At 35.2% G+C, this 13,285-nt stretch overlaps 1 protein-coding gene across 1 annotated transcript; it reads right to left on the bottom strand.

The window, feature by feature from the left end:
* Nucleotides 1-2,451: 2,451 nt before the first annotated feature.
* Nucleotides 2,452-8,953, bottom strand: LOC128018654 (homeobox protein aristaless-like 3). The gene is made up of 4 exons (XM_052604308.1): nucleotides 8,590-8,953; nucleotides 4,795-5,066; nucleotides 3,924-4,049; nucleotides 2,452-3,540 (listed from the first exon to the last, which is right to left on the bottom strand). The coding sequence occupies exons 1-4, from the start codon at nucleotides 8,915-8,917 to the stop codon at nucleotides 3,178-3,180; spliced, it is 1,089 nt and encodes a 362-aa protein (XP_052460268.1). The 5' UTR covers nucleotides 8,918-8,953; the 3' UTR covers nucleotides 2,452-3,177.
* Nucleotides 8,954-13,285: the final 4,332 nt, after the last annotated feature.

Here is a 13,285-nt window from a genome sequence, read left to right as displayed (position 1 = left end):
GGCCTATAACGTTTACAAATTGTGAATGCTCAAATAAACATAACTGAAAACAAATCTCCTAGTTCACTTTATGTCCAACAGATGGTGATGTTTGCCTGTTCATTGAGGTGAAGGGAAGGGTCACGTAAACGCGGAGTAAAGTACAGCTTTTGTACATTTAACATTTTCAGGGAGATTCACCCGTATTATATATATATATATATATATTATATTTCACTATATTTCATTCAAGACAACATAATCCGGAAGTAGCCTACAAAAAAATGCTTGAGCTTCACCTCGGTTGTTTGGTCAAAAGACAGCAAGCAATTTATCTGTTTAGGAATTTAGGAAAATAAGTGCTTACAGATAATTCTAAGAGACAGAGAAATGCACAAGCTAACACATATTGTTTTGATCTATTAAAGTATCATTAATTTACTGCCAACATGTCACTTAAAGCTGCCTAATTTTCTTACTGCACGCCTGCAGCAGATCAATATTTTTCACATATCTCAAAATAAAGTTTTTTGGAATTTCATTGCTTACATTCAACTTAAATCTATCAAATTTTGTGTACTTATCTTGTGTGTCTCTCCTTTCACAGCCTACAACATTTAGCACACTATACACTCTCTTTGTACATTTGTCATCCCGCCAGTTTCGTTGTAGTTCACATCTATTTAGTAATGCTTCTCTTGTATTCCTGAACTGTATTTCTTTATCACATCCTTTAATCTGGGATTTAATCAGTTTGCATGTGTAGCTGGAGCTGGCTCCACTTTTTTGAAAGATCCTGCTGGAAGCTGTGGGTGTGGAGAGAGTTTTCTGTCGGCCTCCCTTTCTATCCTCTATTGGAACCACATGTCAACTCTCCAAAACACAGCACATTTCGCTAAACTGGCATTTAATGTGATCCAGTGTTTCTGTCATCCTCGATACACAAAGGAAAGAAGCAGCGGGAAATGCTTGCCCCAAAGCAACTGTCGATCTGTTTCCATTATGCAGCTGTCAATGCAGCAATGTTTTTCAACTTGAACAATTTTGTCTCATGTGTCATCTAAATTAAGTGAATCACCCTGAAAGAGTGGCTGGCAGGATTGGCATGCAGTCATTAAACCCAGATGAAGCCACACCGGTCCCATGGCTGCACAGAAATGCCCTCCTTAAGGCTGGTTGGCACTTGTATCAACAGAACACTTTAACTTCAGCTATTTCCCACAGGATTGGGATTCCAAAAACACATCAAACATGATCTACTGTATAATGATATTGAGTTGTCTTAGAAACAGAATTAAGCACGCTTGTTGTTCTTCAGAAGGTCTGTTCCTATGAGTGTCATAGCTGTTGTTAAAAGTCAATGTCACAGGAATTGAATGTTCAAAAAAGTTTTTACCTGGCACAGTTTGAATTAGACTAGTTTGAGTAGTTATTTAGAACCAGGTGCATTTCAAACCTTCCAAAAAAAATTATGCAATACATCCACCACATGGCCAGCTTCAGAAACTTGGGATTCTGCATTTCTTTTCAAGTAATGATTTGATTTTTGTCCAAGACCCTTGAATTATACAGTAGCATAACATATAAGTTGATTCATAATTCATTAGGCTTTGTGGTTCTTTCCAGCTGTCAGACCCCAGACCTAAGGTTGATGGAACAACCTTGGAATCCACCATCAGTCAGAGAGTGAGTTTTGTATAAGTAGGGCTGTCACATGCTGCAGATGTATCGGGTGACATACGACAGCCTTTACAGCCAGCCTACAGCAGAACATACATTTAAAATTACATATTGAATGGCCACGCACTCTCAAATACAAAACGTTTCACCTTACATGTACACAGCACACTAAATATTTTTTGTATTCAAATTTATGAGATATTTGTATGGATCCAAAAGTTGCCCGAGCCTGTACAATTATATGTTATACTACACATTCTGGATATTATTCAAGATTAGAATTATGCATGAATATAAAAAAATTTGTCGATACCATAATTATTTTCACGGATGATGGTATTAAAATTCTGTAAAATTTTGTCTAAATAAATAAAACAATTAAAGACATTAATCATTTTAAATGCAAAAAGTACATATTGGCAAAATAACATCTTAATGTTCAGGATGAAAAAATGGGTATTCTAAAGATTTCATTTATCAGTGTTAAGTTATTAGTGTTTTTAAAGATTACATTTAAGTGAGTGTTAGTTAATGGCTAAGTTAATCTAAAAAAAAGCGAGAGAAATAAGCATGTACAAGTTGATATTTAATACACTCAAAAAACTAAAAAGCTAATATCAGTCAATATGATAACTGATATGATACCAAATTATCATGCACTCCTAATTGAAATAAGCAATCAGCAACACAAAATGTGATCTATATTCAGAAATGCTTAATTCCTGCCACCAGAAGCACAAACTTATTTGCTGTTTTTAGTGGTGATGTATTTGAATGCACAAAGTCGGAAAATGTAAAATCATTTATTGGCTGGGGCTACAAATATACATAAGGGGCATACACTGACACGATGAGATTAACATTAACATACTTAAATAAACATGTTGAAAGTGACGTTACATACAGCCAAGTTTGGTGACCCATACTCAGAATTCATGCTCAGCATTTAACCCATCCAAAGCGCACACACACACACACACACACACACACAGCCGCCGAACACACACCCAGAGCAGTGAGCAGCCGTTTATGCTGCAGCACCCAGGGAGCAGTTGGGGCTCCCGGGGGCCTTGCCCAAGGGTACCTCAGTCGTGGTATTACCAGCCTGAGATTCGAACCCACAACCTTAGGCGAGGAGTCAAACTTTTTAACCATTAGGCAATGACCTCCCCTTGCCCTTCCCCTTTTTAAAATTTAAGTATCCCTGGAAGAATTTAATATTAAGGCAAGTTGTGTGCAAAGCCCATTATGGCTCATAGAATTTCAACAAACACATAAACAAATGAGATGCTTCCATAGGGAAACAGATCATCACAAAAAAAGACCAGGCAAAAAAAATTTTTTTTTGCAGTGAAAACATCTGGAAGCCTGCAAAAAAGAGAGAGATATGTACATTGAGCATAAAAAAGGTTATTTCAGTTGTGTGTTACTGAGTAACACTAACATGCCACTTTAGCAGGCATGCTAACTGCTAGTTGGCTCAGTGATGTAAAGACAATCACAGTTGCAGCTGCATGGTCATGTGGGCCAGGATAACAGGCTCCCCGGGTCTTTGGTTTTCATGCGCAGGGCCACCAGGCCTGATGGCTTGTATTCAGACTCTTGTCTGGGCTCAAAGGAATGGGCCCCCAGGCTTCCTGGGAAGCCATGGAGTGAGTATATACTGTTAATGCTAGGGTGGTGAGGTGGGTGATGATGATGATGATGATGATGATGGCCTGGAGATGCAGACATACCCATGAGCCCTGGTAGGTTCCCGTGAGGATGGGAATAAGGGGTCATACAGGATGATGTCATGGTTTCCGCCCCCAAAACACAACCACTGGCTGCTCCGCCTGCACCTCCCGTCCCCGCACTGCTTGGCCATAGGCTATTTTGCATCTTTGTGGACAGAAAAAGAAACACCCACACCCAACACACACACAAACATTAGTGACTTATTCTAATATAAAATGTATGATAATATCTGCATGTTATTTGAAAAAAAAAAGTTACGTTGCATTTAAAAAATTTTTTTTACTTAACACATATACAAATTAAATATTTAGCCTGTGCTAGATGGCAAGATTGATGGCATTACAGTAACAGAAAAATTTTAACGAAATTCTATCTGTGTTTCTGACAACAGATATAAATCAGAATACGCATGAGAATATGAATATAAATATTTCTCCAGCCAAACCAAAGCAACTCACCTGTGTGTGTGTTAAAATACTAGTCTTATGCTCTCTTTGTGTTCTGTGTTTGAGTATTTGTGTGTGTACCTGGTATGAGTCGGAGCGAGGGAGAAGGGAGATATCGTATGTAGCAGCAAAGTGGTTTGGCACTTCTTGTATTTTCCCGTAACGCTCTCTTTTCCTCCATTTGGCCCGTCTGTTTTGGAACCACACCTGGGGAAAGAATATCCATATATTAAACTTAATTATGGACTGATTTTAATATAGGCGCTGTCATAATGGAACACTTCGCCTTTCAATGAATTCAATGTATTAAATAAATGAGGAACATTACTATTACTGAAAGCATTTAAATCTGTGCAAAAAAATAGTGTATGCTGCCGCATTTAAAAAAGGTTAGTATATATTAACCAGATATTTTTTCCATATTAGTAATTATGCTAAGTTTATTTTAAAGAAATTAATTATTTTCATTTAGCCAGGATGAATTAATTTGATCAAAACTGACCGTCAGAACTTTGACAATGTTACAAAAAATGTATCTTTCAAATAAATGAAGTTCTTTGAACTTTGTTTTCATGGTGATTTTCACCAAAAAAAAAAAAATTGTAAACATTGATAATAACAAGAAATATGTGCACCAAATATTATTACAGACTATTAGAACTTAGACTATTAGACTGCTAAAAATTCCGCTTTGCATCATAAAAATAAATTAAATTTTAAAATATATTGAAATTGAAAACATTTATTTAAAATGTAATCATATTTCATAATATTACGTTTTTTACTGTATTTGTCATCAAATAAATTGTGCCTTTGTGAGAATAACAATAATAAATATATTTAAATATATTTAAATAATATCTATTATTTCAATTATACCAGTTTATATAATCTTACATTACTCATATTTGCATAACTAATAACCCGTCCAAGGAGGTGGAGTCTAACACACCTGCACTCTTGCCTCCGTCAGCTCCGTCCTCAGTGCCAGCTGTTCCCGTGCATACACATCTGGGTAATGCGTCTTTTGAAAGACCTTCTCCAGCTCCTCCAGCTGAAAGGTGCTGAAAGTTGTCCGGTTTCGCCGCTTCTTGTTCTTGCCTGAAAGGTCGATGGAGTCAGTGATGGAGTCTCCAGTCAGCCCACTGGACGGCTCTTTCAGTTTTCCACAACACTCTGAGTCTAGAGCAGGATATCCAAGGGCCTTGGGTACAGACTTATCTCCTGCTGACACCAAGACAGAATGAGTGCTGCTTTCAGAGTTACAGAGTTAGTATTTTCCACTGAATTCAGATCAGTGACAAATGTAAATACCGTGCACAGGCTGATTAAATGTAATTTTCTGTGTAAGCTTTTCTTGTCTTCTAATCTAAACTTAATGACTTATTTATGCATAGCCTGAATATTTTTCCTCACCTGATATACCTGGCAAGGCAAAATGATCTCAGGCTTACCAAAAACACGTCAAATATATGTTTTAATTACACAGCAAACAGAATTATATAATTTAAAACATTTAATTAGTACAAATGACATTAAGAAATTTATAAGTAGTTTTTTATAAGTAGCACAATTCCTGAAATGTAACTTTGCTAAAAAAAAAAAAAAAAAAAAAAAGAAAAAAAACGCTATAGCTGATCTGTGATAAATTCAGATATATATATATATATATATATCATATCCGTCTACAGTATGTTACTGTAAACATGTAAGCTATTTTGTTCATCAAGAGTGTTTATGTAATGTACTTCCTGGCTGTCCTGAAATCAGTGTCATAACTTTTTTTTTTTAAGTGGGTGGGGCAGGAATGTGTATTTGGGGGCGTAAATTCATAGAGAAATAATTGTGTGCAATAGGCAAATAAAATAAAAAATATCTTTACTTTTCATAAATAGTTGAACATTAAACCAACATTCTACACTAAATTTCTAAATTTTTCTTTCAAATATCCAGTATATTTTTGAGTAGGCCTATTCCACAAACTTTAAAAGGATAACAAACCGTCAGCAGAGCTCACTGAATGGCTTGAGTTAAAATCATTTTTTGTAAGCTCAAACGCTTAATTGAATAGTACAATAAAAATACATGTCATTACAAAATCCAGCTACTATGATATGGCGAGTTAAAATGTTAAGAAGTGAAAGAATTTTGACAACAACAAAAAAAGAAAAGTTCAAATCACTATAATAATAAACATCATTCAAACAGGACGTGTTTGCTTTTCTCAGGAGAATATGAAGGATGAGAAGAGCTCTTTTGAAAGGAATAAACCCGTCATAGTCCTTTACCCTAAAATGGGTGTTTTTTCTTTCATGACTACTTTTATCTAAAATAGAAACTTTTTATGTGTCCACTCCTTTGTTACTATTTTTTTTATCTAAAAGAGAAAAATTGTAATGCAATATTTGTATCCCTAATTTTCATGGAAAAGAAACTTAAACATGGTGTTTTGTAGTTGGATTCTCTTTTTTATAAACACCTTATTGGGATTTCTCAAAAGTTGCTCATTGAACAAAGAGTGATTCATTCTGTGCATGATCATAGGTCAATAAAATGACTAAATGATGGCTTTAATTAATTCAAATACAAGAGTAAAAGCCTTGTTCTTGAGACATAATAAAAACAATAATTATATTAAGAATTTTTAATTGACACATCTGCATTTGGCTCATAGTATTGTTTAACAATGATATGCTGTTTAGTTTTCCTCCGAAGAACTCCTCTGTAATCCATCTGAATTAGAGTGAAATGATAATTTAGATGCTCTGTAGATATTAAAAACATCGGATCTTGGGTCATAAAAATCCAGTTTGTTTTAAATTTCAATGTCTCTCCTTGTTTAGTGGTTAAGTAGTAGAAATTAATTATGGTTCTTCCTAATTAAAGTTTCACCAAAACAGAGGAAACCATTTACTAGAGCTACATAACTTTAGAGGGATGGAATTATAAGGCCTATATCTGATCTCTCCCAATAGCACAAGAACTAAAGAAAATGCTAAACTTAGTTTTAGCAACAAGGGATAGTTATGTACTGTGATTGATTTAGTGAACACTAAGCTAAAGAACACTTATCCATTTTATTTGAGTTAAATATCTCCCAAAATGTCTCTGTCGGCCTACAAAATATAGATAAATTAATCAAGATTAAGTTTGAAAACATGACAAAAATGTCCTTCTAAAATTATAAAGAAAGAGTAATGATGTATCAGAAACAAGTTTGAGGCTTTGACCCCAGCGCATAGCCTATTATTTTAGAAATGTAAACTTGCTTGTTTACTTAAGACATATGCTTAATATCGACATAATCGTCTATAAATGAAACTAATTCACAATCAAATCCTATGTTGGAATGATGAATATTGAAGGAATATTGTTTAGAATGTGTGACAGAATAATAAGGTTATTAAACGCAAACAAGATTGACCAGGCCTCAAAAGCGCGCACACAAATCCACGGCGATAGATTTGAATGATGTTATCTGGAGATTGTTTCTGACGTCGCAATATTTTATTATTAGGCCTGCTATATAAATTGAGACATGCGGTTGAAATCAATTATTCCAGCTCTATAATGAGGAGAAAACGTAACATCACAACGGTTTAAAAAGTTATTTAACCTCCTGTTTAAATAATTGTTTATTATGCTAGAACTTTATACATGTTTTTTTAATTAATAATGTGGAAAAGTGCGAGGACGAAATGCGCTATGGATATTGTGAGCGCAGGCCTGAACTTAAATTAGCCTGCTAAGAGGCGTAGCTCTTACGATCTGAATCATTCAGCAGTTATAAAATAATAATAAAAATAATAACTTATTTATATGACTCATTACTTATTATTCTAGCTTATTTAGAGTGAATCGTTTTATTACCTAAACAATAGAAACATATTTAACTTTTAGCTGTTTGGACACCAATAATACCAAAAATAATTATAAATAAATAAATAAATAAATAAATAAATAAATAAATAAATAAATAAATAAATAAATAAATAAATAAATAAATAAATAAAGTTTAACATTAAAGTTGGAAAAAATGAAAAATAGTTTTGAAACCTAACAGAACTAAAGAAGGCAAGCTAGTGTAAACAAAATAAGTACAAATAACCTTTTATTTTGCGGTTATTTATTTATTAGAAAACCATGAACGTTGCAACGAATAAATCTGAAGACTTTGACGTCGTTAACTTTTTTATTTCCCCAAAGAACCAAAATGATTCTTAATAATTGCTGAACCTAAAGTAAAATATATATATATAAGAGATTATTATATAGCTTATTTAGAATTTAAGTAGTTAATAAGTGACACACTTAACAAGCCATTTCCAAAGTGTTTAACAAGTTGAATTCCATATTGAACTTAATGCTGACTGATTGATCGAAAATACAAATTAATAGATACATTAATTATTGGGTTGAATCCATCTCCAGTCAGCACAAATATCACCACCTTGCTTGATGTGACATCATTTTAAGTGTAAATGTAATGTAATTATGCGTAAATAAAAAAATATTAATGATTTTCAGTCACATTCTAGTTGTTTTGGGCTTCTCAAGTGGAGTATTTAAAAAGTTGTCTAAACAGTTCAAAATTATTCAGTTTCAAATTTATTATTATTAGGCTGTTCCTCTTATTATGTCCTTGTTGTTATCACTATATATAGCCTATAATCTATATCGTTTACGGATAGACGTTTTGAGGTTTTCCTCGCTAGACATTCAACTTACTGAACTAGTTTTCACTTACCATCCGAATTAGTCTTATAAAATGACAAGTTCTTCTCGTTGATCTTGTGAGTTTTCTGGTCTTGGTTCATATTCTCCAAATACTTTGTGTGTTTTCCAGGCGAGGCGCGAGGAGTTGTAGGGCTGACGCCGTGCGTAAAGTCCGCAGAGCCGTCGTCAGTGTACCGTCCCACAAAAAACTCATGTCGATGAGCTAGAGTAAGATGCGGAGACTTTTGGAGGTCGTCACACTGAAAGAAAGCGCCGGAATTATGCTCCAAGCGCGGGGAATTCTCCGGCGTGATCCTGTTTGGAGGCGAGGAGAAAGACAGACAACTTTCAGTCTCCATCACCTCGTCCCGAGCACAAGAGCGCAAACAGTGAACTAGGATGCTATTAACAGGGGACAAGTTAGTGTATACGCGACAGAGATGGCAATTATTCCCCACCTCTTCATTTCAAGTGGGTGGGATTTAGAGAATCAGAAACAAAGAGCCGTGAACTGAGAGGGAGAGAGTGACACAGCGGTCTGATTCACGCTCAAATGTCAATCACGCGCAGCTCTCGTTTTTCTCCAAAACATTTTATCTGAATTAAACAACATTGTTATGCTAGTTTAGTCGAGTTATTGTGACTGGCTGAGCACTTTTTAACTTTAAATTACCAAAGTAGTACTGAATCCTGATTTGATGGATTTTGATCCAGGAACATTTTACGAGAGAAGCTGTCGGTAACTGTCAGAACTCAATCAAATCAGGGATCAACCCAGTAAACCCTGATTTATTCCGATTATGATATATAGCGTCTCCATCGATGACTAAATTAAGTTATTTTGAATTTAAGTAGCCTATGACTTTACATCATATATGCAACAGCTTAAATGCCATACCCTGTGGTATAGACAAAATATAATTCAGATATTACTCTGCGTTTTTGTTTTATTATCGAAATATATTGCGATGTAGGCTATAAGCACAATTTTAATAAAATGCAGGGAAAAATTTATGATTGTAATTAGATTTACACATGGAGACAACCTTGTGAAGCAATCCCAAGGCATAAAGTAACAGCAAAAATAGTAAACTGCTTCTGACCGAGATTTAAGAATTGAAAAAACTTTTTATATCGATATTTTGATTATTCCTATTTTCTACTCAGTGTTTTAAATTAAGATGTAGCCTATACAAACCAACATAATTTTATAGGCTACAACATTACAGTTGTGGATGTTTTTTACGTCAAAATGAAGTTTTCGAATAACCCTAAACTTGTCACAACTAATTAAAGGTATTTCAAAGCAAACGTCACATTCATTTTGTTTTAGAAAACGTAAACAAATTTATAAACTACCAGATAAAAATCAGCGGGTTTATGATATTATAAAAACGACCCAGTTGCATTATTGTACAACATTACATAAAATGTGCAATCTTTGAGAATAAAGTGTGATGATCATCAACTCACGTTACTTCTTTCCACTTCTATAGCAAAAGCACAAAAAGCCTATAGTAGATACAGAAAAAAAGACTTAGAGCAACCCGCTATCAGTGTACAGTATTAGGATTGTATCACTTAGATCTTTTTTTTTTTTTTTTTTTTTTAATTTTAAGAAGTCTTGTGTCCATTACCTTTTTCTACTCACCCATGTGGTTTTTTGAAATACACTTAAAAGTCCAGAAGAAAAGTTAAAGCGATTATCATAATTATCCATATTAGCTTTTTGTTGGTAACTCAAAGTTAAGGGGAAAATATTGTAAATGGCGGAATGTCCACAGAATTGATCCTAGCAAAAAATAAAATAAAATAAAATAAAATAAAATAAAATCATCTTCCATACAACTTTGTGGAACTGCTTGAGTTTGGACATCCAGAGATCAAAGAATTTCAAAACTGCTGATATTGACATGGCAGCTCAAATCTCTGCAATACATCTCTAAACAGAGAGCACTTAAACGACTCGCGCTGCTCTCCAAGATGTCTAACAGTTTTTTGGATGTCTGTTTTTTAGGCCACATGGAGCCAACCTGACGGACAAGTGTGTAAACATCCAGTCAATTTGCTTCGGTCAGCCCACATAAGAACCGTTTCATTCAGTGATGAATTCACCAAGCAAACAGACTTTGGGAATACGGAAGAGATCATATCACTTCCTCTGACAAGTTGTTTTCTTGCAATGCAAACTGCATAGGCTACTCTTCTGAAAACTAAAATGAAATACTGATATGCATATGACACTGACATCGTATTCGTCTTTAAAATTAAACATAGGCCTTAATCTCATTATGTTTAAATTATATCTTTTGAAAGTCAGTTACTAAGGTTTGGGTATGAAAAGGAACGTTATTTGTAATGGGTAGAGAGAAATTATGTATAAATAAAAAAAAAGAATTTCGCGTAAACCCTTGAGCAAATAGCCCACAAAAAGCCGTGTACAGAAGATATGAGGATGAAGAAGAGAGAGTTAATCAAAAGGACATGACCGGCTTGCCACTCGTGGTTGCAGTGGCGTGTTTGTAACCCAGTTAATAAAGAACATGACTTGGATTATGATGTTGTGGGAGATCTGGAAACATGGGCCAAAACTGGAGACCCTCTGAGTAGAACAGGACCACCAGTCTGTGAAACTAACCTACAGCCACCGATATATACACACATGTGCGAGATCAGACTGGAGAAAGTCGAGAGAGCAGCAGAAACAATGCTTTCTTAAAACAATACAGCTCGTTTTATTTAGCGATAGAATGCGTTCACCCACCCACACCATTTTGTGTGACAGCATGCCCCATGATTATGGAAATCTGTCCGTTTTTCTGTTTAACTATAGGCCTAGGTGTTTTCCCTGTGATAATGGTGGAATTAATCAAAAGCTTTCTGTAGTCCAGACAGGTTTGTACCTGAATTTGACTGACTTTCAAAAATAAACCTAGCAAGAGAAAACCTCACTGGAGTTAAAAGTGTGACAACTATCCCCACTCTCCCTTTCTCTCTGTGCTTCAATATATCTTTGTTAATGTGAATACTGAGTATGGAGTACACCCTGGACACTTTTCCTGTGTGTGATCCAGTAGCCTCAGCCAAGTTTTGTGATTCTGGCTCATGGTTAAATAGCTGAAATCCCATCACTCTAGCCTGAGGTGATGGTTTGTTCTTGAAGTAAAAAATACAGTTGAGAAAATGTACTCCAGAAGACACATTTAGAGAAAATATCAACTCTAGGTTGGCGGGATGGCCTCAGGAACCGGGGCTCTGAGATTTGGTGCTGACAGAGTTTGCGTGCACTCAACCAAAGCCATATCATTTAGATCTGCAGAAAAGCATGCAGACTAAGAGCTGATGCTTTCCTAATAGCCTGTATTATCTATACAATATGACAACTGGCATTGCAGAAAAGGAATATGCCCTCCTTTTATTTTAAAATGGATCTGTGTCCAATTTAGAGCAAGGAATACAGAAAAATATATTTAGAAAACAATGCATTTCAGAAAACATGTAGTTCTTGCATGAGTGATTGCAGCAGGTCTTCTCCTCCTATGAATTTCAGTTATAATCTACAACTGAGTATGAACTGAGTGAGAACTGACTTCTGAGTTCTAAAAGAAATAAAAGAGTTAATTTCAAAAGCCAAAGATATGTACAATATATCTCCATTCTAAAGGTTTCCTTCAGAAAAATACATTGTAAAAAATATTTTTGAAACTGTAAGTTATTATGTAAGATTATTAAAGTATACATGAAAATACTATTTCTATCTCTCCTTTGCGATTAAATTTTTTATTGAAAATTGCTTCAGAGTAAAACCTATGACAAATGTATTTCAGTGTAAGGTTCATAGTCAGTCCTTTATTAAAAGCCCCTGATAACCTGAACCCCTAGTCACCAAAACTCTGCAGCTTATAGATTAGGAGGAAACACAGATTTCTGCATAGCCGTAAATCTCCAGCGGCTCTTTGGATTTCTGGTAAGTCATCAAACGGCTGACCCTTGCTCCTCTGCTTGCTGTGGCTTTGTGGCCACTCTTGTTTCCTGAACCTGGGGCTGCTGAACCTGTCCCTGTCATGACCCCACGCAGGAAATCAGTCCAGTCTGTGGCCCACAGTCTCTCTCTCTCCCCCTTTCTCTTTTTCATCCACTTCAGAGCAAAAAGGGCAGTGTTGGATGTGACCTTTCTGAAACCTTCAATTCACAATACTGGACAGTAATATTATGCTTACCAAAAGCTTACCAAAGCAAAAAAAAAAATTAAACACAAGTCTTTTAGAAGCTTTTAGAGCTTCACACTACAGTGATTAATTAAAAATGAAGAGAATTTTTTAATTCTAAATTCACCAACATCCAAACATACATGGAGATTTAAATTTGGTGCTTTTTGCAGGTTTATATATAGGGATCAAGATGTAATTTCATCAAGAGCATGCATCATTAGTGTTTAAACAGGGAATCCACTGTGCTGTTAACAATCTGATTCACACACTCTGATCATGTGTGGAGGTCTTTATCATTCCAGCCTACAGGTTTGCATTGCAATATGTGGAGCAGAAAGGCCAGTAATTCAATTATGTGCCCTGCATGCAGAGAGATGATTCCATATAAAGAGGAAGGATTTTCCTCTGAGGGCTCTTTCTCTCTCTTGTTCTCCCTCTATCCAGCAGTTTGAAGGCCAGCTGAAGCCGAAGCTTTGATTGACAGCTGCCGACCTCAGGGGCATAACACACGATAGA

Source organism: Carassius gibelio, chromosome A8 (genome assembly GCF_023724105.1).
Source record: "Carassius gibelio isolate Cgi1373 ecotype wild population from Czech Republic chromosome A8, carGib1.2-hapl.c, whole genome shotgun sequence".
Taxonomy (NCBI): Eukaryota; Metazoa; Chordata; class Actinopteri; order Cypriniformes; family Cyprinidae; genus Carassius; species Carassius gibelio.
Note: the sequence above shows the minus strand (reverse complement) of the source record. Positions and strands in the feature narration are given on the sequence as shown.